Raw genomic sequence first — 27,579 nt, 5'->3', positions numbered from 1 at the left:
GAATTTGCGCCATTTCAAACTTGCAGCACTCACTGTAAACCTCCGCCCATGTGAGTGTACCCTGTACATTCACATTGGGGGGAGGGGGGCAAACATCCAGCTGTTGCAAACTCCGAGCATGCCCTTTGGCTGTCCGTGCATGCTGGGAGTTGTAGTTTTGCTACAGCTGGAGGAACACTGGTTTGGAAACACTAAGTTAAGTAATAAACTTTCAAGTGTTTTGCAATCAAACTTAGTGTTTCCAAACCAGTGTGCCTCCAGCTGTTTCAAAACTACAACTCCCAGCATGCATGGTCTGTCAGTGCATGCTGGGAGTTATAGTTTTGCAACAATTGCAACAGCTGGAGGCACTGAGGTAGGAAACGGACAATGTTTCCCAACTAGTGTGCCTCCAGTTGTTGCAAAACTACAACTCCCAGCATGCCCAGACTGCCCAGGCATGCTGGAAGTTGTAGTTCGGCAATATCGGAAGGATCAGATGTTGCCGAACTACAACTTCCAGCATGCTTGGGCAGTCCGGGCATGCTGGGAGTTGTAGTTTTGCAACATCTGGAGGTCCACAGATTGGAGACCACTGTATAATGGTCTCCAATCTGTGCTCTTCCAGATGTTAGAGAACTACAACTCCCAGCATGCCTGGACAGACTGAGCATGCTGAGATTTGTAGTTTTGCAACATCTTGAAGAGCACAGATTGGAGACCATCATACAGTGGTCTCCAAACTGAGGACCTCCAGATGTTGCAAAACTACAACTCCCAGCATGCCCAGAAAGCCAAAGGCTGTCTGGGCATGCTGGGAGTTGCAGTTTTGAAACTCCCAGAGGCAGCAGTGAGATCGCTTTACGGCAATCTCACTGCTGCCAATGAAGATGCCGCACTGCTGCTGCAAACTCACCTCCGGGACGCAGCGCAGCCGGGACCGCATGGAGGACGTCGCTCGCGCCGGGACCGCTCGGGACACCGCTCGGACGGGTAAGTGACACCGGGGACGGGACAGGGACACTTAGCAGAGCGGTGTGTGTCCCGATCCCCGTGATCCGGACTCACACACCACGCTGCTAAGTATTCTGATAGCGAAACGCTGCTATCAGCTAGTCAGATTTGACCAGCTGATAGCAGCGATCGCTGGGGGGGGGGGGGGGGGATGAAACCCCCCGTGGTCGCATGGTAAGAGGGCTGGCTATCAGTGATAGCCACCATCTTACCGGGCGCTGCGGGGTGCCGCGAGTAGCGGCAGTAATGTTCATGACGTACCTGTATGTCATGGGTCGGGAACACCTTGCCACCCATGACGTACAGGTATGTCATAGGTCGGGAAGGGGTTAAGGGGGAACTCCGGTGGAAATTTCTTTTTTTTTACAAATCAACTGGTGCCAGAAAGTTAAACAGATTTATAAATTACTTCTATTTAAAAATCTTAACCCTTCTAGTACTTATCAGCTGCTGTATACTACAGATATACTACAGAGAAATTTGTGAAGTTCTTTTCAGCCTGACAACAGTGCTCTCTGCTGACACCTCTGTCCGTGTCAGGACTGTCCAGAACAGGAGGTTTTCTATGGGGATTTGCTTCTAATCTGGGCAGTTCCTGACACGGACAGAGGTGTCAGCAGAGAGCAGTGTTGTCAGGCAGAAAAGAAATTCACAAATTTCTCTGTTTTATACAGCAGCTAATATGTACTAGAAGGATTAAGATTTTTTTTATTGAAATAATTTACAAATCTGTTTAACTTTCTGTCACCAGTTGATTTGTAAAAAAAAAAATTCCACCGGAGTTCCCCTTTAAGGTTGTTCTTTTCTGTTTAAATGCTCTCTGATGACACGTGTCTCAGGAACCGCTCAGTTTAGAAGCAAATCCCCATAGCAAACCTCTTCTAAACTGGGCGGTTCCCGAGACACGTATCATCAGAGAGCACTTAGACAGAAAAGAACGACCTTAACTTCAGAAGCTCATAAGTACTGGAAGGATTACGATTTTTTAATAGAAGTAATTTACAAAGCTGTTTAACTTTCTGGAGCCAGTTGAGATATATATATATATATATATATATATATATATATAAAGTTTTTTCCTGGATAACCCCTTTAACAACTTCATTACATCCAAAGGGTCCCTGACAAGCACTATAATGCATCTTATCAGTGAAGGGAAGAAAACCAAATGCAGCCAGATCCCAGTGTTTATGCCTGAAGGCCAAAATAAATCTCTATATTATAAAATGGCACTGATGGAGAAGTCTATTGTGAACTCCTGGCTGGCGGTCCATCTGTACCTTACTACTAATGGAGGAAAGCAGCACATGGATGGATGAGTCTATGGGCGGTTATATTTCTAGACATTAATTCCCAAGACATTGGCTCCCAAGGGTGTGCAAAGGACCCTCTGCCACATAAACAGACCCTGGTATTACATATAGTACACAGTAGGGTCCTGTCACAGATTTTTTCCTGGGGCCTAGCAATTGTTTATGGTGGAAAAAAAAAGTTCTATCTCTCTATACAACGACTGTGCCCTAGAACAAACAATAATTCAGAAGATATGAAGTAATACAATGAAATACAAGCAAATGTTACCGAGACACTCCCCGCCCGGGTAAGTGATGGTCAGCTTGTCCTTGACATTGAAGTGGGTGATATCACATCCACATTTGTAGTAGTTGATGTTGTTGTTAGTTGTTTCCTCACAGGTGGAGTTAGCTGGACATTCATTCAGAGCCGGATCGCAGTTCTTAAAGTTAATGGCTTTATCAGGTAGAAAACGCAATCCTGTAGTAGAGAGTATTCAATAAAGTGCCCTCTATAATACAACGGAAGTATATACTATATACACATTCATGGCAGCCTTTATAATAATATGCCCATTAAAGATGAGAGTCAGTACCATGTAAGCCATAAAATATACAGGAGGTAAGTGGAGTAAGGATGATACCTTTATTGGCTAACTGAGAATATATAGACCTCCAATCTTCCAAGACCTCCCAGGTCTCTTCATCAGGCAAGTTACACCAATACATATATCATGCCGATGAAGGGTCCTGAGAGGTCTTGAAAGCTTGAACTCTCTATCTTCTCAGCCCATAAAGGAATCAGCCTTACTCCACTGACTGCTGAGACCACCAGCGCCATCTACCCATCAGGCCCTGACCAACCCCTGAAAAGAAAAGGCAAGACAACGGTTTAGCATTTAAAGTGGGTGAGGGTGGGCTAGAGCTTTTATTATAAAAAAAACACAACTCAAACACAAGGCACATTGTTTCTGGGTAGAGTTTGTGCAGTCATGCCACACCGCCTCCAGTGTGCCGGTGCACAACCAAACTGGCCTCACTGTTGCCTTCTCTGACCGCCCGCTGTGACTTCAGAAAAGACCCCAGAACTGAAAGAAAAAACTAAAGAAAACAAGAAAAACAAGCATAGCACACCATCAATAACAAACAAGGGGAGGTAGGGCGGGACCTCCGGGACCAGGGGGAAGTGAGAGAAGCAGACCATGGATGAACTATAAAGTGCAGGAAGGGAACATCAGAAGAAGGGAATACATGCCCCACCGGTGACTGACCAGGACACTGAGGAACCCATATCCTCACACATCCCCTCGGACCAGCACACTGACCAGGTCAAGAGGGGGAGGGCAAATTTAAAGGGGCCAAAACAATAATAAGCTCAACAGCCAGGGGACAATCAAATTATCCACAGCTTGCCCCTCCATATCTCCTATATCATGCCCAACATACATCTTCGGGATCCTTTGTTATCACCCTCTATCATTGTATTCATACATTGCCTCTATATTACCCCTTTCCTACTCTGTATTCATACAATGCCTGTATATTACCCCTCTCCTACATTGCATTCATTCATACAGTTCCTCTATATTACCCCTATCCTATCCTTAGGCTGCCCCTGTCCATTAAAGTCCACCCTGGCGGTAAGTTAATTCTAGTCAAGTTTAAGTTACGTCACAGTCTAGTCAAGTTTAAGTCACGTCACAGACTACAAGTCCTAGAAACCCTGTAACACAACTGTGGTTTCTTACTGCATCCATCACTACAAATGCATGAAGTGTTTATACTACCTCTCCTTAAAATGTTCAAGTAAAGTTCATATCGTTACCTTAACCTGACATTGGAGGTATTCTTTACCCAAAGCTTGGCAACGGTGACCGCTTTACCTTGGAGTGTGGTAGGTTAACACTCCTGGCGTCACAAACATTCACCTTAGTCACATCACCCACCAGTCTACACCACACGCTATTCCCCTGCCTACCACAGTAAGAGAACTGATCAAGAACCCAGTGGTCACTCTGGCTGAGCTCCAAAGATCCTGTGTGAAGATGGGAGAAGTTTCGAGAAGGCCAACCATCTCCTTGTAGCCTCCAATAATCTGGGCTTACGACAGAGTGACCAGAAAGAAGCCTCAATCTCAGTAAGAGACTCATAAAGGCCACCTGGAGTTTGCAAAAACAGCACTGAAAGGTGAACTTTTTTGGCCTCAACTCTAAAAATCATGTCTGGAGGAAACCAGGCCCTGCTCATCACCTGCTCAATACCATCCCTATAGGGAAGCCTGGTGGCAGAACTATCCAGCCAGAGCCCTGATTGAACCCAATGGAACAACTCTGGAGAGACCTGAAAATGGCTTCCACCGACCGTCCCCATCCAACCTGACAGAGCCAAGAAGATCTGCAGAGAAAAATGGCAGAAAATCCCTAAATCCAGGTGTGTTAACCTTGTGTCAAACAAGAAGAAATGATCCAGCGTGGGTCAGTAGAAATCCAGACTTCAGGCATGCGCCTGAAACGCGTCTGATCTGCTGGTTGCCTGCACTGCTTTTACTGTGAGTTCTAATAAAGTCTGGATTTCTACTGACCCACGCTGGATCATTTCTTCTTGTTTGAATCTGTGTGCACCGGGCTGGGTGCGGATCCGTGTCGGGGGCATATCGGTGGAGCGTGAACTACACTTGCCGTGTTAACCTTGTGGCCTCATCCCCAACAAGACTGGAGGCTGGAATCACTGGCAAAGGGGCTTCAACTAAATCCTGAGTAAAGGGTCTGAATACTTATGTCACTGCAAGATTATAGTTTTTCATTTTCTAAAATTCTGTTTTCACCTACTTATTATGGGGTATTGAGTGCAGAATGATGTATGTCCACTGTGTCTTTCTCTCTTTATTACACTGTACGTATCCAACCATCCTATCCCCTCCCACAGCGTGCACATCTAATGTTATTTTAACCCTTCATTTCCCCCACGACTTACCTCTCACTGTGTAGCAGTTCAACAGGCAGCAGAGACCTGAGGAAGAAATAACCTGTTACATAAGTGTCTCATGTCTGAACAAGCTACATTGAGGACTATTGCTCTATATTGCAATGTAAGTCCGCGGTGTACTTGCAGCGGCCCTATTTACTTTGAATAGGCGCTGTCAGACTTTGCATAGATAGTTAGTACAAGCAAATATGGAAAACGTTTCTTTCTCGGAATTTATCCTGCCGTATCAGTCTGTGTGATTCATAAGAAGAGATGTGAATGCTGCCTTAGTATTTTGGTGACCTTTATTGTGCAGAATATCATGAGTGTCTGGTTACTAATGGGGCCACTTCCAGAATAAGTCAACATGTGTTTATGATAGGATGCTGAGGTGTTTTTCCCTGTGACATTAACAGCCTCTTAGAGCATGTTCACATCATGAGCCTGACGTCCCTCACACGTATATGTCAGTAACTGCAAGGACAGACACTGTCCCTATTGACTTTAAAGGAGTACTGCAGTGTAACTAGTTCATAGGGGAGTGAATGAACCGACACTTGCACATCTGAAGGGGATTGAGTTCACAGATAAGCACTGACCATAAAAGAACTTCCCTGATCCTGAAGTCCGGGGTGCATACTCATGCTCAAATAGTCACCAGATAACGTAAGAAAAAAGGAGACTGCACTCACCGTCCAGTGATCTTTATTTTACTTGAGTCCGTAAGGCAAATTACAGTACATGCGGAGCAGGCAGAGAAAAGCCGGAGGCAGATGTGGAAGCGGGACAGTACTGTTTCGCATGCTAAGCGTGCTTCCACTAGCCAATACCAGTTGGTTTCAGCTAATGGAAGCACGCTTAGTGCGCGAAACAGTACTGTCTCATTATCACATCTGCCTCCGGCTTTTCTCTGCCTGCTCCGCATGTACTGTAATATGCCTAAAGGACTCAACTAAAATAAAGATCACTGGACGGTGAGTGCAGTCTCCTTTTTTCTTACATTTTTTTTTATTTAATACATTTTTATTACCGTATTTATCGGCATATAACATGCACTGGTGTATAACACGCACCCTCATTTTAACAGGGAAATTTGAGTTAAAAAAATAAATAAATGTAAAATAAATTACTTTGAAGCTCTGAACTTAATGTCACATCATTCCCCCCATTTGACACTGATAATTTGATAATTTTCCTGCTCCTCAGTCTGCCGCCCCCACCCTTGTGCCACATCATTCCTTCCCCTTTATCAACCCCTGTGCTACAACACGCCCCCCATCCCCCTGTGGCTCATCATTTACCCCGTGCCTCATTTGCCCCTATGATTTGTGATCACCCTGTGCCTCATTTGCCCCTATGATTTGTGATCCCCCTGTGCCTCATTTACCCCTATGATTTGTGATAACCCTGTGCCTCATTTGCCCCTGTGATTTGTGATCACCCTGTTCCTCATTTGCCCTTAGTGATCCCCGTGTGCCTCATTTGCCCCTGTGATTTGTGATCCCCCTGTGCCTCATTTGCCCCTGTAATTTGTGATCCCCCTGTGCTTCATTTGCCCCTGTGATTTGTGATCCCCCTGTGCCTCATTTGCCCCTGTGATTTGTGATCACTCTGTGCCTCATTTGCCCCTGTGATTTGTGATCACTCTGTGCCTCATTTGCCCTTAGTGATCCCCCCGTGCCTCATTTCCCTTTAATTATCCCCCTGTGCCTCTGTGATCCCCTCCTGTGCCTCATCATCCCCCCCCCCCTCTCCACCAGATTATCTGTGTCTTATGATTGTCCTCCCTCCTTCACCCTGTCTCAAATTTTATTTGACCTCGACTGGCCGCGCTCCGGCAGGCTCAGGTTCAGACTGTGGGGCTTCCGGGGCTGCACGGACAGTAAAAGATTGAAAGTGTGACAATCCCTGCCTGCTCCTCTTCTGTGCTGCATCAGGGACGTCACTTTAACCCGCTGCAGCTGCAGGGAATGACGAGTGACGTCCCTGATGCCACACAGAAGAGCCGTCAGGGATCATCACTCGGCACACTTTCAATGCTTTACTGGCCACGCAGCCCCGAAAGACCCGCAGCCTGAATCTGAGCCTGCCAGAGCGCGGCCAGGTGAGGTTAAATTTACAAATAAGCAGGGGAGAAAAGCCGGGGGAAAAGGGGGAGGACAATGATAGGTGTAATCCGTGCTGCTGCAGCAGCCGCCACTGGTCACTTTTTTAAAGTGGCCGCAGCCGAGCTGCTGATCTTTTAACAAACAGCCAGGGCTGCGGCCACTTTCAATCAGTGATCGGCAGATTTATCGGCGTATAACAGGTAGGGTTTTTGCCTATAATTGTAGTTTTATAAGTGTGTGTTATACGCCGATAAATACAGTATATCAATTTATCAATTACACATATAAATACACATCTCATAATCCTCAAACAGTACATTCCCCTAACCTCCCCCCCCCCCCTCCCTCTACCGCCACCCCGCACCCCTGCCAGAAGGGAAAAGAAAAAAAACGTTATCTTCTTACGTTATCTTGGACTGCAGTGTAAGACACTTATCCCCTATCTAAAGGATAGGGGATAGGTGTCTTATCGTGGGGGGAGGGGGGGTCCGACCACTGGGACCCCCGAAATCTCCTGTATGGGGACCCGGCATTGCTGTGGCTGCCATGCCCTCCCCCCCATACAGCTCTATTGGAGAGGCGGTGATGCACGAACACTGCATCTCTGCTTCTCCCATAGAGATACATGGAGGGGGCATGTCACCCGCGGCGTTATGCTGCGGCTGACACGCCTCCTGCACAGGATAGCCGCAGCAGAGCTAGTGCCCCATACAGGAGATCGCAGGGGGTTCCTGAGGATAGGGGATAAGGGTTTTACACTGCAGATTTTCTTTAATGGCATACTATAATAGTCAACTATTGACTTTGTTCAGGTAATTTCCCAAATGTACATGTGTATTGACCCAGAATCAAGAGTGCAGCACATCACTCCTTTGAGTATGAGTCAATACACATATAATAGTTGTCTACATTTAGGCCATTAACCCCTCAGGGACGCAGGGATTTTTCATTTTTGCAATTTCATTTTTTCTCCTCACCCTCTAAGAGCTATAACACTTTCAATTTTCTACCTACAGACCCATATGAGGGCTTTTTTTTTGTGCCACTGTTTGTACTTTATAATGTAATCACTAATTTTACCATAAACAAAGCCATTTTGTAAATTTTGGGGGCTTACGTTTCTGCACTTTTCCGTAAAAATAACACCTTATCTTTTTTCTGTAGGTCCATACGGTTATAACGATACCTAATTTATATTGTTTTTGTTTGACTACTTTTGAAAAGTGAGTATGCTTAAAACTGTCCTATTGTGATCCCTATAACTCGATCGCGCTGATGTCCGCCATTAACCCTTCAAATGCTGTGATCAATACTGATCGGCCATTCTAATGGACGATTGGATCACCTGCGACACAGCAGCATAGAACTTTACAGAATTGACAATATAAAGATTGCTAAAAATATAAAAATTTAAAAAAGCCCCTACCCCAATAAAAATCTAAATGGCCCTTTTTTCCATTTTCCCCCCAAAAAAGCATTAAAAAAATTATTAATAAACATATTTGGTATTTGTGCATGAGTAAATGTTCGAACTATCAAAATGTAATGTTAATGATCACATACGGTGAACAGTGTAAACTTCCAAAATTGCTGCTTTTTTGTCACATCACATTCCAAATTTTTTTTATAAAAAGTGATTAAAAAAATTCACATATGTGCCAAACTGGTACTGATGAAACAACAGATCACTGCGCAAATAATGAGCCCTCATACAGCCCCATATAAGTAAAAATCTGAAAGTTATAGGTAGACAAAATAGGGCAATTTTAAACATACGTATTTTGTAAAAAGCAGTACAATAATAGAAAAGTATCTAAAAGTGGGTATCATTTTAATCGTATTGACCTATAGAATAAAGAAAACATGTCATTTTTACCATAAAGTGTACAGCGGGAAAACGAAAGCTTCCAAAATGACAAAATTGCGGTTTTCTTTTCAATTTCACCACACAGATAATATTTTTTTGGTTCTGCCGTATGTTTTACAGTAAAATTAGTGATGTCAATACAAAGGACAATTGGTCCTGCAATAAACAAGCCTTCATACGGGTCTGTGGATGGAAATATAAAAGAGTAATGATTTTTAGAAGGCGAGGAGGGAAAAACTGAGATGCCTGCTGGGAGGGTCCAGCTGGGAAATTTTAAAACCGGGCACTACCGTACTCCAGCCGGACCCGCTCAGCTTCACAACTGGAGACAGATAGTGACTCCGGTCGGCTAATTTTTGCCCTGTATCCAGTTTTGTGACCGGACCTAAAACGGTGGTATACTACAGTTTTAGGTTTGGTCACAAAACCGGATACGGGGCAAAAATTAGCCGACCGGAGTCACTATCTGACTCTGGTTGGCTCATAAAAGTGAATGGGTTTCGTCGCCGGCCCGTAGGCTGCAATCATAGTGTAAATGCAGCCTTACTGTAATGGAACAATATAAAAGCGTGGGAAGAAAAAAATTCTATCACATCCTACTCATGCACATAACATCTGTTATGCAAAAAAAATGTAAATGTAACCAGACAGTCCCCAGACAAAAAGGTGAAACTGAGATTTGCAAAATGTTTCTTAAAAAAAAAAAAAAAATAGTGCGGGGTTTTACATTATGACTGTACATAGTGTAACACAGTGTCTATATATACTCTCGGGGACTCTCTGTATGTGAACACTGTTAAAAATCATTTAAAACATCTGTATTTCTTTTCTTTATCCAACCTCCCAAATACTGCCAATAGAAAAAATTTCCCTGCAAAAAACAAGCCTTCACACAACTCTATACATGGAAAAAAGAGGTTATGGATCCCAGAATATGGTGAAACACATAATTTTTTTTTTTTTTTTTTTTTTTTTTAGAAGAGGTGATTGTATTATGCAAAAGCGGCAAAATAAATACAAAACTAAATAAATTGCTGAAATTCTACAGATCCTGCAGGAAACATGTCAATTATTGCCCATAAATGCAGTTTGTTTTGTTCATCTCACTTCCTACTAAACAGAACATAAAGTCAGCAAAAAAGTAATTTGTTCCCCATAACAGTACCAATAAAAATGACAGGTTGTCACACAAAAAATCAGGCTCTTTACACAGCTCTGCGGATGGAGAAACAACCAAGTTGTGGCTCTCACAATATGGTTACACAGAAACAGTTTGTATTTTTTTTAGAAAAAGTGACTATATGGTGCAGAAGTAAAAAAAAATGTAAATAAAATAAAAATGTATGATATAGTATTTAAGTTGTTTTATCAACCTGAAGAATAAAGCTACAATGCCAATTCTACCCAATGGTGACTTGGTTCAGTCCAGGAATTGATGTGCATTTATTTCTTGTTCCACTTGGAGGTTTAGATGTTGTCTGATCTATAGAAGGTTCTCCTCAGGCCATGGTTACATGACGAAATTTCTGTGCGGAATTCCACAAGAAAATTCCGCCGTGTAACCATGGCCTTAAAACACATTCTGCTTCAGCAGAGTCCTATTGATATCAATAGGATTCTGCTGCACTGTCCACACAGCAGAGTTTCCGCGCCAGAAATTTTTGCAGCGGAAATTCCAATTGAATAAACATGTCTATTGTTTCTGCAGATTTTGCAAGGAAATGCATTGCCGTCTATGAGATGGTGCATTTCTGGCGCTCCACTGTCAGTGGATTGTCCACAGGTGAATTCTCCGTGCAATCATTTCACAATGTAAACATATCCTTACAGCAGCAGGTAAAGGCATTTGGAAATCTGAGATTTGTTAATTATGTGTGAAACAAACAGGCTGTTCGCCCTTGTTCCGCTCCTGTTGAATTGCGCTAAGAAGCTAAGCACGCTTCATATCTCGTGGGTCCGGGTAGCAGCCAGGACCCACAACTAATGCCGGACATCACCGATCCCAGCTGTCTCAGTGGGCTGATTGGGACAACTGTGACAAAATAGCAGAGTTCCTATCAGCTGGACGGGCCAAGGTCTCTTACCTGACTCTGTGCCATCTGACCTGCGCTCTCTTACAGCAGGAGGCCATGGCAGCTTATAATAATGGAGCGCTGATAACACTGATCAATGCTCTTCTATGGAACAGCATTAAATAGTGTATGCAAAAGTGAATTGGCCCCTATGGGTATTAAAAAATAGTGGGGAAAAAGTTAAGAAATGTGAAGCCCCTTCCCTAATAAAAGTTGGAATCACCCCTTTTTCCCATTTTTTAACCCCTTAAGGACGCGCATCGTAAAGGTATGGCGCTGCAGCGAGTTACTTTGCCCATGGCACTGTACATTTATGCGCGGCTATGAAGCGAGCGCAGGGGCTGCGTTCACTTCATGCATGGTGGGTCCCAGCAGCTGTCAACAGCCACAGAACTGCTGGTAATGGTGGACATCAGCGATCGCGCTTATGTTCGCCATTAACCCCTCAGATGCCGGGATCAATACAGATCACGGCATCTGTGGCAGTGCGGCACTTAAAATGGCCGATCTGATCGCCCGTGATACTGCCTCATGGATCAGATCAGCCAAGATGGCAGACAGAGGTCCCCTCACCTGCCTCCACCACTCTCCCAGGGTATTCTGCACTGAGAATATACTTCCAGCAGATATATAACATACTTCCAGCAGACCAGAGCAGAAGATCACTGATAATACTAATCAGTGCTACGCCTATGCATAGCACTGAACAGTATGAGCAATTTGAAGATTGCTATAAATAGTCCACTATGGGGACTAAAAAAGTGTAAAATAAATGTAGAAAAGTAAAATGTGAAAGAAAGAAAATGTGAAAAAGCCTAATAAAGATTTAAATCACCCCTTTTCCCCATTTTAATAAAAAAAAATGTAAAAATTATAAAAAATAAACATATTTGGTATCGCCACATGCGTAAATGTCTGAAATATAAAAATATAATGTTAATGATCCCCTACGGTAAATGGCATAAACGTAAAAAAAAAAAGTCCAAAATTTCTGCTTTTTGGTCACATCACATTGCAAAAAAAACTTATGAAAAGCAATCAAAAAGTCACATACTGCATATACAATAGTGATACTAAAAAAATCAGATTATGGCGCAGAATATGAGCCCTCACACATCTACGTATATGGAAAAATTAGAAAGTTAGAGGTGGTCCAAATAGGGAGATTTTAACCCCTTAACGACGAAGGACGTAAATGTACGTCCTGGTGATGCGGTGCTTAACTCACCAGGACGTACATTTACGTCCTAAGCATAACCGCGGACATCCGAGCAATGCCCGGATCATGCGTGGCAGGTCCCGATCCCGCGGATGTCCGCCATTAACCCCTCAGATGCCCTGATCAATACCGATCATGGCATCTGCAGCATCGCGGTCACTTAATTGGATGATCGGATCACCCGCAGCGCTGCTGCGGAGATCCGATCATCCTGTACGGCAGCCGGAGGTCCCCTCACCTGCCTCCGCTGTCTTCCGGGAGTCTTCTGCTCTGATCTGCCTTCCCGCAGACCAGAGCAGAAGATGACCGATAACCCTGATCAGTGCTGTGTCCTATGCATAGCACTGAACAGGATTAGCAATCGAATGATTGCTTTAAATAGTCCCCTATGGGGACTATTAAAGTGTAAAAATTAAAGTAAAAAAAATTAAGTAAAAAAAATGTGAAAAAAACCCTCCCCCAATAAAAACGTAAATTGCCCCATTTTCCCTATTTCACCCCCAAAAAGTGTTAAAAAAAATATTTCATATACATATTTGGTATCGCCGCATGTGTAAATATCTGAACTATTAAAATAAAATGTTAATGATACCGTACGGTGAACGGTGTGAACGTTAAAAAAAAAGTCCAAAATAGCTGCTTTTTTATAACATTTTATTCCCCAAAAAATTTATAAAAAAATGTATTAAAAGTTTTATATGAGCAAATATGGTATCAATAAAAAGTACAGATCACGGCGCAAAAAATTAGCCCTCATACCGCCGCTTATGCTAATTTGGTTAAAAAGTTTGCAATTTTTTTTAAGCGCAACAGTAATAGAAAAGTATGTTATCACGGGTATAATTTTAATCGTATTGACCCAAAGAATAAAGAACACATGTCACTTTTATCATAAATTGTATGGCGTGAAAATGAAACCTTCCAAAATTAGCAAAATTGCGGTTTTCATTTTAATTTCCCCACACAAATAGTATTTTTTGGGTGGTGCCATACATTTCATGGTAAAGTGAGTAATGGCCTTACAACTGACAACTGGTCGCGCAAAAAAACAAGCCCTCATACTAGTCTGTGGATGAAAATATAAAAGAGTTATGATTTTTTGAAGGCGAGGAGGAAAAAATGAAAACATAAAAATAAAATTTTCTGCGTCCTTAAAGGGTAGCTCCCACCAACCCTCTTTTTTTTTTTTTCTGTCCCTGCCTATTGCCCTTCTATCCCTAACCCTCTCCCTGCCTTTATTTTTATATTTATTGACTAATAAATGGCATTTTGTCTGCCTGGTAGTGTGCTCACTACCAGGCAGACTTCCCCAGCAGGCACCACGTCACTGATGCCTGCTGGGGGGGACTTCCGCCCTTAGTTCTAACAGGGTGCCTCCAGCTGTTTCACAACTACAACTCCCAGCATGTCCTGACATCTATTGGCTTACAGGGCATGCTGGGAGTTGTAGTGGGGAAACAACTGGAGGCACCCATTCATAACAACCTCCCGCCCCCACCCCCCTCCCCTCACCTCCGGTCGCTCAGATGGATAGAAGAAGCCGGGACAGCGAACTCTGCGCTGCGCGGCAAGCTGCAGAGAAACGGGGAATCCAATTCAGTTACCGGAGTCTGCAGAGAGAGTGCAGACTCCAACTGGGCTGAGGTACAGGCTGCGTGCATGGTGCGGCCAGGGCGGCTGCTCCTGAACTTTACTGAGCTGGCTTCCTGCCTGTTTGATTGACAGACAGGAAGCCAGCGCGCAGTGAATGAATTTCGACTCATTTGCCCGGCTGAAATGAGTCGAAATTAGTCGAAATTCTGTAGTGACGTCACTGCAGAATGCATTCGGCCACTAGGAGGGCGACCCCTAGTGGCCGAATTTAAAAGTGATTTTAAACTGTTTTAAAATCACTTTTTTTAATTAAACTATATTAGAGATATGTTGTAGTACTTAAGTACTACAACATATCAATTTTTTGTTTTCATGACAGTGCCCATTTAAGGCCCAAATGGGCTGCATCCTTAGGGGGTTAAACATACTGATTTTGTAAAAAAAAGTTTGAGATTTTTTAAAAGCAGTAAAATAATAGAAAAGTATGTAACCAGGGGTATCATTTTAATCATATTGACCCACAGAATGAGAAAACATAATTTTTACCGTAAAGTGTACAGCCTGAAAAGGAAACACCCATCTCAAATGTGCTAAATTGTGATTTTCATTTAAATTTCCTTACACAAAAAATTTTTGGGGGGCTTACCATACATTTTAGGGTAAAATTTGTCATTACAAAGTACAACTAGTCACGCAAAAAACAAGCCCTCATATGGGTCTGAGAATGGAACTATAAAAGAGTTATGGGTTTTAGAAGGCGAGGAGGTAAAAATGAAAATGCTAAAATAAAATTGGCTGTGTCCTTAAAGGGGTATTCCTGGCAAAAACATTTTATCCCCCATCCAAAGGATTGGGGATAAGATGTCTGTTCGTGGGGGCCCCCTGCTGGGACCCCCCACGATCAGACCGGGACTGCGTCTCTAGTTTCGGAAACCTCCGAGATTTAAAAGGCCAGCGCATCGGAAATTGGTAATTACCAGGCGCTGACCCTACAAAGGGGACTGATTTCCCCTTGACCCCTGCTGGATCTTTGTGAGCATTTTCCTGTGTGTTCTGATCATCCATGTACCGTACCTTCCTGCTAAGTTCATGACCTTGCTCCTGTGCCGCCAGCCCTGACCTTTTGCCTGACCTGACCACAAGCTTGCTTTATCCTTCCTGTGCCATGCTAAACCTTGGCAGCCTGGGTGGACAAGTCATATCAGGGGTAGCGACCTGGGTGCTGCCTGCCGCAGCAAGTCCATCCCGCTTTGCGGCGGGCTCTGGTGAAAACCAGTGGCACCTTAGACTCTGCTCCCTGGTACGGCCCACGTAATCTTCCACATAGGTCCAGCGGATCCACTTCTCCATCACCAACCGTTACATGTGTCTTAACAGATGAAGAGGTTCTACATCAGCTATCTAAAGATAAGACAAATAAGTCACAGAAGATTGGACATTTGCATATGTTTTACCCATTCATAAGAAAGGTAGCAGGGAGGAATCAGGAAACTATAGGCCAGTAAGTCTGACCTCAATGGTGGGGAAATTAATGGAAACCCTACTAAAGCATAGGATTCTGGAACATCTGAATTCTCATGGATTGGAAGATGAAAAACAACATTGGTTTACTTCAAGGAGATCATGTCAAACTTTTTGGATTGGTTGACTAAAATAATCGATGGTGGAGATGCAGTAGACATCACATATCTAGATTTTAGTAAGGTTTCTGACACTGTACCACATAGAAGACTTATCAATAAACTGCAGCCATTGAGCTTGGACTCCCATATTGTGGAATGGACTAGGCAGTGGCTGAGGGACAAAAGAAGGTTGCAGTCAATAGAAAATATTCAAAGCAAGGTCTTGTTACCAGTGGGGACCTCAGGGATCTGTACTGGGATCAATTTTGTTTAATATCTTTATCAGTGATATTGCAGAAGGTCTTGATGGTATTTTTGCTCTTGACACAAACATTTGTAGCAGGGTTGATGTTCCTGGAGGGATGCGCCAAATGAAAAGGATTTAGGTAAATAAGAGGAATGGTCCGTACTCTGGAACAACTAAAATTTTATAAGGATAAGTGCAAGATAATGCACCTAGGGCGTAAAACCCCAAGGGAAGAGTATAGAATATGTGATACAGTCCTGATCTCAGTATCTCAGTAGAGAGAGAAGTGCTCATGAGTATATAGGGAGAGATATTAGCAGTAGAGAGGAAAGTGCTCATGGGGTATAGCGAATATTATTAGCATTTATTAGCATTAGAGAGTAAGGTGCTTAGGCTAAGTTTCCACTTGGTTTTTTTTCTGGCAGTTTTTGGAATACTGCCACTGCAGTTTTTGAGCCAAAGCCAGAAGTATATTCATAAGGAATAGGACATATAAAGGAAGGACTTATACTTCTCCTCCCTTGCATGGATCCACTTCTGACTTTGGCTCAAAAACTGCAGTGGCAGTATTCCAAAAACTGCCAGAAAAAAAAAAAACAAGTGGAAACTTAGCCTTATGCAGCTGTACAGAACACTGGTGAGGCCTCACTTGGAGTATTGTGCACAGTACTGGAGGCTGTATCTCCAGAAGGATATAGATACATTGGAGAGAGTCCAGAGAAGATACTAAACTAGTACATGGATTGCAGGATAAAACTTACCAGGAAAGAGTAAAGGACCTTAACATGTATAGAAGAAAGAAGAGACAGAGGAGACATGATAGAGACTTTTATATACATAAAGGGAATCAACACGGTAAAGGAGGAGAGGAGATTTATATAGAAGGAAAAACGACCACAAGAGGACATAGTTTTATATGAGAGGGGCAGAGGTTTCTGCGGTAATATCAGGAAGTATTACTTTCTTATCTGCTGAAACATTTGTTTCAATGTTTTATTAATTAATAAATAAACAAAGAAAGCTGAAAACAGTTATGTAGTTTTCTTGTTCATCCTGTCTAATAAATGATCAAAAAGTGTTATGTACCTCATAACTGCATCAATAAAAACTACAACGTGTCCCGCAAAAAACAATCCCTAACACAGCTTCCTCAACGTAAAATTTAAAAGATATCTCAGGATGGCAACATCAAAAGAAATTGCTCCAAAAATGTTGCTTTTTTTTAATTTTTTTTTTATAAAAAATGGAACAAAATCTATATTAGAAACATATAACAACTATTCATTTCCCCTCACCCAGGCTCTTCCTCTTAGCTAATGGAGGGGAAAAAAAGAAGAAATGGAGAAGAAATACACACAATATATATATACAGTCATGGCCATAAATGTTTGTACCCCTGATATTTTTCAAGAAAATGAAGTATGTCTCACAGAAAAGGATTGCAGTAACACATGTTTTGCTATACACATGTTTATTCCCTTTGTGTGTATTGGAATTAAATCAAAAAAATTTGGAAAAAAAGCTAATTGGACATAATGTCACCAAACTCCAAAAATGGTCTGGACAAAATGATTGGCACCCTTTCAAAATTGTGGAAAAATAAGATTGTTTCAAGCATGTGATGCTCCTTTAAACTCACCTGGGGCAAGAAACAGGTGTGGGCAATATAAAAATCACACCTGAAAGCAGATAAAAAGGAGAGAAGTTCACTTAGTCTTTGCATTGTGTGTCTGTGTGTGCCACACTAAGCATGGACAACATAAAGAGGAGAAGAGAACTGTCTGAGGACTTGAGAACCAAAATTGTGGAAAAATATCAACAATCTCAAGGTTACAAGTCCAACTCCAGAGATCTAGATTTACCTTTGTCCACAGTGCGCAACATTATCAAGGAGTTGGCAACCCATGGCACTGTAGCTAATCTCCCTGGGCGTGGACGGAAGAGAAAAATTGATGAAAGGTGTCAACGCAGGATAGTCCGGATGGTGGATAAGCAGCCCCAAACAAGTTCCAAAGATATTGAAGCTGTCCTGCAGGCTCAGGGAGCATCAGTGTCAGTGCGAACTATCCACTGAAATTTAAATTAAATGAAATGCTATGGCAGGAGACCCAGGAGGACCCCACTGCTGACACAGAGACATAAAAAAGCAAGACTACATTTTGCCAAAATGAACTTCAGTAAGCCAAAATCCTGGCAGGCTGGGAGTCTTGCAACAGCTGGAGGCACCCTGTTTGGGAAACATTGCCGTAGGGTTGTGGTGGAGACCAGCCCCATCCTTGTGTCCGAGTCCCCCCTATTACAAATTCCTCATTTAGGCCTCAAATGCGCATGGTGCTCTCTCACTTCAGAGCCCTGTCTTAGGGCCACGTATGGGGTATTTCTGTACTCAGGAGAAATTGCGTTACAAATTTTGTGGAGATTTTTCTCCTTTTACCCCTAATGAAAAGATAAAGTTGGAGGCTACACCAGCATGTTAGTGTAAAAAAATTAAAATTTTTACACTAACATGCTGGTGTTGCCCCATACTTTTCATTTTCACAAGAGGTAAAAGGAGAAAAAGACTCCCAAAATTTCTAACATAATTTCTTCTGAGTAAGGAAATACCCCATATGTGGACGTAAAGGGGTCTGCGGACGAACTACATGGCTCAGTATTGAGAGAGCGCCATGTACATTTGAGGCTTAAATTGGTGATTTGCACAGAGGTGGCTGATCGTTACAGCGGTTCTGACATAAACGCAAAAAAAAACCACCCACATGTGACCCTCTTTTGGAATCTACACCCTTCACGGAATGTAACAAGGGGTATAGTGAGCCTTAACACTCCACAGGTCTTTGACAAATTTTCGTTAAAGTTGGACATGAAAATTAAAGAAGTGTTTTTTTTTCCCCTGAAATGCTGGTGTTACCCCAAATTTTTCTTTTTCACAAAGGGTAATAGGAAAAAGCCCCACAAAATTTGTAACCCTATTTCATCTCAATAAGAACATACCCCATATGTGAATGTAAAGTGCTCTGCGGGTGCACTACAATGCTCAGAAGAGAATGAGCGCCATTGGGCTTTTTGAGAAAGAATTAGGCTGGAATTGAAGGCTATGTGCGTTTACAAAGCCCCCATGGTGTCAGAACAGTGGACCTCCTCCCATGTGACCCCATTTTAGAAACTACACCCCTCACGGAATGTAATAAGGCATGCAGTGAGCATTTTACACCCCACAGGTGTCTGACAGATTTTTTGAACAGTCGTCCGTGTGATAGCCTGGGGTTGTAGGGTATATGGGGTGTTACGGTTCTGTATAATAAAGGGCGCTGTTAACCCTTGTCACTCGTGACGTCAGGGTGAGGGTTAAAACTCTGTAGTGATGCTGGGCCTATCGCCACCCTTCCCAAGAGCGATAGGTGAGTGTAAAATAAATGGATTGTCCACAGCAGTGCTGAACTTAAAACTTGCAGGAACTTTACTGAAGATTTTATGTACATGCATTATCGTAACAGTCCAGATAAGAGTCTCTATAGACAGCACAGCAGTGACTGACAGTTGCTTAGGACTGAAAGTTCTCTGAAGATTAGGAGGATTGCACTTGCATATATCCGCTGGATTTAGGGGTTAGATTAGGTCCAGAGATCTTGCGGAGATAGCGGCGAATTGTAAGCACTATCCGTCTCTAGCGCAGGCCGAGGCCGCAAGGCTTTGGCCTAGTAATTGTCTTGTAAGCTGCGGAGGTCCTACCTCGTCCAGAGTCAGCAACTCAAGAGAGCGATAAAATGCCACAGCTCCCTTATATAAAGGCTCACTGTACCCCTTGTTATGTTCCGTGTGGGGTGTAGTTTCCAAAATGGTATGCCATGTGTTTTTTTTGTGCTGTTCTGGCACCACAGGGGCTTCCTAAATGCGACATGCCCCCCAAAAACCATTTCAGTAAAATTTGCTTTCCTAAAGCCAAATGTGACTCCTCTTCTGAACATTGTAGTTCACCCGCAGAGCATTTTACGCCCTAACATGGGGTATTTCCATACTCAGAAGAGATGGGGTTACAAATTTTGGGGGGTATTTTCTTCCATTACCTTTTGTAAAAACGGTAAATTTGGGGGGAAAAAACTGTACTTTAGTGAAAAATTTGTTTTTTTCATTTACACATCTGACTTTAACGAAAAGTCGTCAAACACCTGTGTGGTGTTAAGGCTCACTGGACCCTTTGTTACGTGCCTTGAGGGGTGTAGTTTCCAAAATTGTATGCCATGTGTTGTTTTTTTTATTTTTATTTTTACTGTTCTGGCACAATGGGGGCTTCCAAAATGGGACATGCCCCCCAAAAACCATTTCAGCAAAATTCGCTCTCCAATATGCCATTGTCGCTCCTTCTCTTCTGAGCCCTCTAGTGCACCCACAGAGCACTTTACATCCACATATGAGGTATTTCCTTACGCAAGAGAAATTGGGTTGCAAATTGTGGGGCATTTTCTCCTATTACTCCTTGTGAAAATGAAAAGTTTGAGGTAACACCAGCATTTTAGTGTTAAAAATAAAATTTTTCAATTTCACGTCCCACTTTAACGAAAGTTTGTCAATCGCCTGTGGGGTGTTAAGGCTCACTATACCCCTTGTTACGTTCCTTGAGGGATGTAGTTTCCAAAATTGTATGCCATGTGTTTCTTTTTTTTTTTTTTTACTGTTCTTGCATTATGGGGGCTTCCCAAATGCGACATGCCCCCCAAAAACAATTTCAGCAAAATTCGCTCTCCAAGATGCCATTGTCGCTCCTTCCCTTCTGAGCCCTCTAGTGCACCCACAAAGCACTTTAGAAGTATTCCTTACTCAAGAGAAAATGAATTACAAGTTTTGGGGGGCCTTTTTTACCTTTTACCCCTTGTAAAAATAAGTGGGGCTACAATAGCATTTTAGTGTAAAAAATTTAGATTTTTATTTTTCTCCTCCATTTTGCTGCTATTCCTGTGAAACATCTAAAGGGTTAACAAACTTTTTGAATGTCATTTTTAATACTTTGAGGGGTGCAGTTTTCATAATGGGGTCCATTATAGGGGATATCCAACAAAAAGACCCTCAAATTCACTTCTAAACTTAATTGGTCCCTGAAAAATTCTGATTTAAAAATTTTTGGGAGGGAAAACTGCTGGTATACTTTGAAGCCCTCTAATGTCTTCAGAAAGTTAAAACATGTCAACTTTATGATGCAAACATAAAGTAGACATATTGTATATGTGGATCAATATGTAATTTATTTGAGATGTCCCTTTTCCTTACAAGCAGAGTTAGAAAAATGCAAACATTTTTTTTTTTTACTGAAACTCTGGAATTTTTCGCCAAGAAATGATGCAAGTATCAACGTAAATTTACCACTAACAAAGTAGAATATGTCACGAAAAAGCAATCTCAGAATCAATTTTATAAGTAAAAGCATCCCCGAGTTATTAATACATAAAGTAATAGAGATCAGATTTGCAAAAAAAATGCTCCCGTCCTTAGGGTTATAAATGGTCTCCGTCCCCAAGGGGTTAATTTGAGGCAGAAATCCGCAAGTGGAAATTCTGCCATGTGAATAGACTCTCAAAGTGGAGTGCTAGACCACATTGCGCTTTATCTCACCTAGGTTTATCAGCCAAAAAGATTATATAAATCAAACACCAAGGATGTGGTCTATTGCAAGCCTTCTCCTAAATGGTTATGTGCCCAGGACCATTCCTAACCCCCCAAGCCAGTAGGTTCTGTAAGGACAAGTGGTTAGACCTTCCCAAACCAAAGCTTAACCTGTCTGCACCCATGTGACTGTTCCTAAAAAAACACCACATGTGGTATTTTCAGGCAAAACCATGAGTAGGTCCAAAACACGGAACATATGCAGAGGTGAACCTGTCGTAACATATTAGAAAATAATGTCTTATGATTTCAGCTACTCACCATAGAGCAGGAGTCTTCGTGAGGTCTGCATTGTGACCAAAGATATAAAGAAGTGGAGAGATAAATAGAGAAGTGTTCTCTGCACTCATATCCACTCTGCAGATAACACTGGGGATTACATAGCACTTCCTCCCACAATAGATTAAAAAACAATCATGCATAAATAAGTTATGTCTCGACCGAAAAGGCTTGATATATAGACACCATGACTGGGGCAAAGATTGGGTGGGGAAGAAGCTGTCTAGTGGGGCACATCCAAACATTTCCTTATATACTCCCCAAAAGTGTCCATTAGGGACATGCACAGGTTGACTAGAAAGTAGGCCTGAGCCCCTGCCCTTTTGATGTTATTCCTAAAAGTGCCCTGGGCAGTGCTGGGCAGTCTGGCATCATTATGTGGACATTTATATAAATAATTATGGGAAGTGCCCTTTTTCTTCAATTCAGCCCCTGCCCCACAAAATGTCTGTGCACGTCCCTGGTGTCCATACAATTCCTCAATGATCACCCAGAAGGATGTTGCTGAGCATCCCCCTCCTGGGAGATGTGAGCCGGAACGTACACCAGAAGCAACATCTGCTGGACAGGACAGGCAGTGGAATGTGTTCCATACCGGGACACCACAAAGGTCCATTGGAGTGAGCAGAAGAAATGGGAACTTTCTCCTTCTGGAGACATCTCTGGCTTGGCATAAGTTCCCAGTTAGTTTGGAAGACTCCAAGTTGAAGTGAAACACTGACTTTAACCCCTTAAGGACCGAGCCATTTTATACCTTAAGGACCGGAGCGTTTTTTGCAATTCTGACCACTGTCACTTTAAACATTAATAACTCTGGGATGCTTTTAGTTATCATTCTGATTCCGAGATTGTTTTTTCGTGACATATTCTACTTTAACTTAGTGGTAAAATTTTATGGTAACTTGCATCCTTTCTTGGTGAAAAATCCCAAAATTTGATGAAAAAAATGAAAATTTTGCATTTTTCTAACTTTGAAGCTCTCTGCTTGTAAGGAAAATGGATATTCAAAATATATTTTTTTGGGTTCACATATACAATATGTCTACTTTATGTTTGCATCATAAAATTTATGAGTTTTTACTTTTGGAAGACACCATAGGGCTTCAAAGTTCAGCAGCAATTTTGAAATTTTTCACAAAATTTTCAAACTCACTATTTTTCAGGGACCAGTTCAGTTTTGAAGTGGATTTGAAGGGTCTTCATATTAGAAATACCCCATAAAAGACCCCATTATAAAAACTACACCCCCTAAAGTATTCAAAAAAACATTCAGTAAGTGTATTAACCCTTTAGGTGTTTCACAGGAATAGTAGCAAAGTGAAGGAGAAAATTCAAAATCTTCATTTTTTACACTCGCATGTTCTTGTAGACCCAATTTTTGAATTTTTGCAAGGGATAAAAAGGAGAAAATTTTTACTTGTATTTGAAACCCAATTTCTCTCGAGTAAGCACATACCTCATATGTCTATGTTAATTGTTCGGCGGGCGCAGTAGAGGGCTCAGAAGGGAAGGAGCGACAAATGGTTTTTGGGGGGCATGCCGCATTTAGGAAGCCCCTATGGTGCCAGGACAGCAAAAAAAAACACATGGCATACCATTTTGGAAACTAGACCCCTCAGGGAACGTAACAAGGGGTAAAGTGAACCTTAATACCCTACAGGTGATTCACGACTTTTGCATATGTAAAAAAAATATATATTTTTTTTACCTAAAATGCTTGGTTTCCCAAAATTTTACATTTTTAAAAAGGGTAATAGCAGAAAATACCCCCCAAAATTTGAAGCCCAATTTCTCCCGATACAGAAAACACCTTGCATGGGGGTGAAAAGTGCTCTGCTGGCGCACTACAGGTCTCAGAAGAGAAGGAGTCACATTTGGCTTTTTGAAAGCAAATTTTGCTCTGGGGGCATGCCGCATTTAGGAAGCCCCTATGGTGCCAGAACAGCAAAAAAAAAACACATGGCATACCATTTTGGAAACTAGACCCCTCGAGGAACGTAACAAGGGGTAACGTGAACCTTAATGCCCTACAGGTGTTTCACAACTTTTGCATATGTAAAAAAAAAAATTTTTTTTTACCTAAAATGCTTGTTTTCCCAAAATGTTTACATTTTTAAAAAGGGTAATAGCGGAAAATACCCCCCAAAATTTGAAGCCCAATTTCTCCCGATTCAGAAAACACCCCATATGGGGGTGAAAAGTGCTCTGCTGGCGCACTACAGGTCTCAGAAGAGAAGGAGTAACATTTGGCTTTTTGAAAGCAAATTTTGCTCTGGGGGCATGCCGCATTTAGGAAGCCCCTATGGTGCCAGAACAGCAAAAAAAAAAACACATGGCATACCATTTTGGAAACTAGACCCCTCGGGGAACGTAACAAGGGGTAATGTGAACCTTAATACCCTACAGGTGTTTCACGACTTTTGCATATGTAAAAAAATATATTTTTTTTTTACCTAAAATGCTTGGTTTCCCAAAATTTTTACAATTTTAAAAAGGGTAATAGCAGAAAATACCCCCCAAAATTTGAAGCCCAATTTCTCCCGATTCAGAAAACACCCCATATGGGTGTGAAAAGTGCTCTGCTGGCGCACTACAGGTCTCAGAAGAGAAGGAGTCACATTTGGCTTTTTGAAAGCGAATTTTGCTCTGGGGGCATGCCGCATTTAGGAAGCCCCTATGGTGCCAGGACAGCAAAAAAAAAACACATGGCATACCATTTTGGAAATTAGACCCCTCGGGGAACGTAACAAGGGGTAATTTGAACCTTAATACCCTACAGGTGTTTCACGACTTTTGCATATGTAAAAAAAATATATTTTTTTTACCTAAAATGCTTGTTTTCCCAAAAATTTTACATTTTTTAAAAGGGTAATAGCAGAAAATACCCTCCAAAATTTGAAGCCCAATTTCTCCCGAGTACGGCGATACCCCATATGTGACCCTAAACTGTTGCCTTGAAATACGACAGGGCTCCAAAGTGAGAGCGCCATGCGCATTTGAGGCCTAAATTAGGGACTTGCATAGGGGTGGACATAGGGGTATTCTACGCCAGTGATTCCCAAACAGGGTGCCTCCAGCTGTTGTAAAACTCCCAGCCTGGACAGTCAACGGCTATCTGGCAATACTGGGAGTAGTTGTTTTGCAACAGCTGGAGGCTCCGTTTTGGAAACAGTGGCGTACCAGACGTTTTTCATTTTTATTGGGGAGGGGGGTTGTATAGGGGTATGTGTATATGTAGTGTTTTTTACTTTTTATTTTATTTTGTGTTAGTGTAGTGTAGTGTTTTTAGGGTACAGTCGCACGGGCGGGGGTTCACAGTAGTTTCTCGCTGGCAGTTTGAGCTACGGCATAAAATTTGACGCAGCTCAAACTTGCAGCCGGATACTTACTGTAATCCTCCGCCCATGTGAGTGTACCCTGTACGTTCACATTGGGGGGGGGGGAACATCCAGCTGTTGCAAAACTACAACTCCCAGCATGTACGGTCTATCAGTGCATGCTGGGAGTTGTAGTTTTGCAACCGCTGGAGGCTCCGTTTTGGAAACAGTGGCGTACCAGACGTTTTTCATTTTTATTGGGGAGGGGGGCTGTGTAGGGGTATGTGTATATGTAGTGTTTTTTACTTTTTATTTTATTGTGTGTTAGTGTAGTGTAGTGTTTTTAGGGTACAGTCACACGGGCGGGGGGTTCACAGTAGTTTCTCGCTGGCAGTTTGAGCTGCGGCAGAAATTTTGCCGCACCTCAAACTTGCAGCCGGATACTTACTGTAATCCTCCGCCCATGTGAGTGTACCCTGTACATTCACATTGGGGGGGGGGGGGGACATCCAGCTGTTGCAAAACTACAACTCCCAGCATGTACGGTCTATCAGTGCATGCTGGGAGTTGTAGTTTTGCAACAGCTGGAGGCACACTGGTTGTGAAACACCGAGTTTGGTAACAAACTCAGTGTTTTGCAACCAGTGTGCCTTCAGCTGTTGCAAAAGCTACAACCCCCAGCATGTACGGACAGCGGAAGGGCATGCTGGGTGTTGTAGTTATGCAACAGCTGGAGGCATACTACTTTGGATGGGGATGCTGGGGATTGTAGTTATGCAACAGCTGGAGACACACTGGTTTGCTACTTAACTCAGTGTGCCTTCAGCTGTTGCAAAACTACAACTCTCAGCAGTCACCGACAGCCAACGGGCATGCTGGGAGTTGTAGTTATGCAACCACCAGATGCACCACTACAACTCCCAGCATGCACTTTAGCTGATTGTGCAAGCTGGGAGTTGTAGTTACACAACAGCTGAAGGTACACTTTTCCATAGAAAGAATGTGCCTCCAGCTGTTGCAAAACTACAAGTCCCAGCATGCCCATAAGGGCATGCTGGGAGTTGTGGTGGTCTGCCTCCTGCTGTTGCATAACTACAGCTCCCAGCATGCCCTTGTTGCATGCTGGGAGCTGTTGCTAAGCAACAGCAGGAGGCTGTCACTCACCTCCAACGATCCAGACGCTGCAGGTCAGTCCCTCGTCGTCTCCGCCGCCGCCGCTGCTCCTGGGGCCCCGATCCCAACAGGGACGCCGGGGATCGGGGTCCCCAGCACCCGGGGTGCACGTCCCGCACCCGCTCACGTCCTCCGGAAGAGGGGCGGAGCGGGTTGCGGGAGTGACACCCGCAGCAGGCGCCCTGATTGGTCGGCCGGTAATCCGGCCGACGAATCAGGGCGATCGTGAGGTGGCACCAGTGCCACCTCACCCCTGCTGGCTCTGGCTGATCGGGGCCGTCTCTGATGGCCCCGATCAGCCAATAATTCCGGGTCACCGGGTCACTGGAGACCCGATTGACCCGGAATCCGCCGCAGATCGCTGGACTGAATTGTCCAGCGATCTGCGGCCATTGCCGACATGGGGGGTCATAATGACCCCCCTGGGCGATATGCCCCGATGCCTGCTGAACGATTTCAGCAGGCTTCGGGCACCGGCTCCGCTCCAGATGGTTGCGGGGGGCCGGTAAAACACATGACGTTCTCATACGTCATGTGTCCTTAAGGACTCGGAAATGGAAACGGATGAGAACGTCATGTGTCCTTAAGGGGTTAAATGGGCACTGTCATTAAAACAATTTTTTTGCTATTGCACTCCTTATGGTAAATAAAAAAATCTTTCTAATGTACTTTGTTTAAAAAAAATAAATGAAGTTTTCTAAGTTTTATTTGTGTTTTAAAAAGCTGTCACTAGGTGTCTCCCTACTTGTCCAGAGCACATTTCCCCCATCTCTTGCACAGACTTTGGACACCTGCTGGCCTGGCAGAAGTTCAAAAGCAGGAAATGCAGTCTGGAGTGCTGAGGGGGGGGGGGTGCAGCCTTAGCCAATCATAGGTCATCTCACACTGAACTTCTCTGTTCTGTGTGTAGCAGAGTGAGGGAGGAAGTTCTCCCCTGTATGGCTTCAGATGATGTCATGCCTACTGTGGAATGCCCCTTCCCAGTCTGTGAATCTGACTGAGACTGAGCAGAAAATACAGAGAAATACCAAGGTATAAAACTAAAAAAGAATAAAAAATAAAGGCAGAGGGTGGTTTATTATGATGGGGGCAGTGAACTGGGAGGATTATAAAATTTAACAAGATCATGACAGGTACTCTTTAAGGGAAAGCTACCTAGAAAAGGTGGCATGAGAGAG

At 43.1% G+C, this 27,579-nt stretch overlaps 1 protein-coding gene across 4 annotated transcripts in view; it reads right to left on the bottom strand.

Annotated features, from left to right (window-relative positions):
• The window catches only part of LOC130367843 (adhesion G protein-coupled receptor E3-like), a 114,096-nt gene that overhangs the window by 47,226 nt on the left and 39,291 nt on the right, over positions 1-27,579 (bottom strand). For all 4 annotated transcript variants that reach the window (XM_056570715.1, XM_056570713.1, XM_056570714.1 and 1 more), the window contains exons 2-3: positions 5,259-5,294; positions 2,575-2,766 (exon numbers count right to left, since the gene is read on the bottom strand). In XM_056570715.1, coding sequence (XP_056426690.1) covers positions 2,575-2,766; positions 5,259-5,294 — 228 coding nt within the window. The remainder of the gene's footprint in view (positions 1-2,574; positions 2,767-5,258; positions 5,295-27,579) is intronic.

Source organism: Hyla sarda, chromosome 4 (genome assembly GCF_029499605.1).
Source record: "Hyla sarda isolate aHylSar1 chromosome 4, aHylSar1.hap1, whole genome shotgun sequence".
Classification (NCBI taxonomy): Eukaryota; Metazoa; Chordata; class Amphibia; order Anura; family Hylidae; genus Hyla; species Hyla sarda.
The sequence above is the reverse complement of the archived record's forward strand: the minus strand, read 5'-3'. Positions and strand labels throughout refer to the sequence as shown.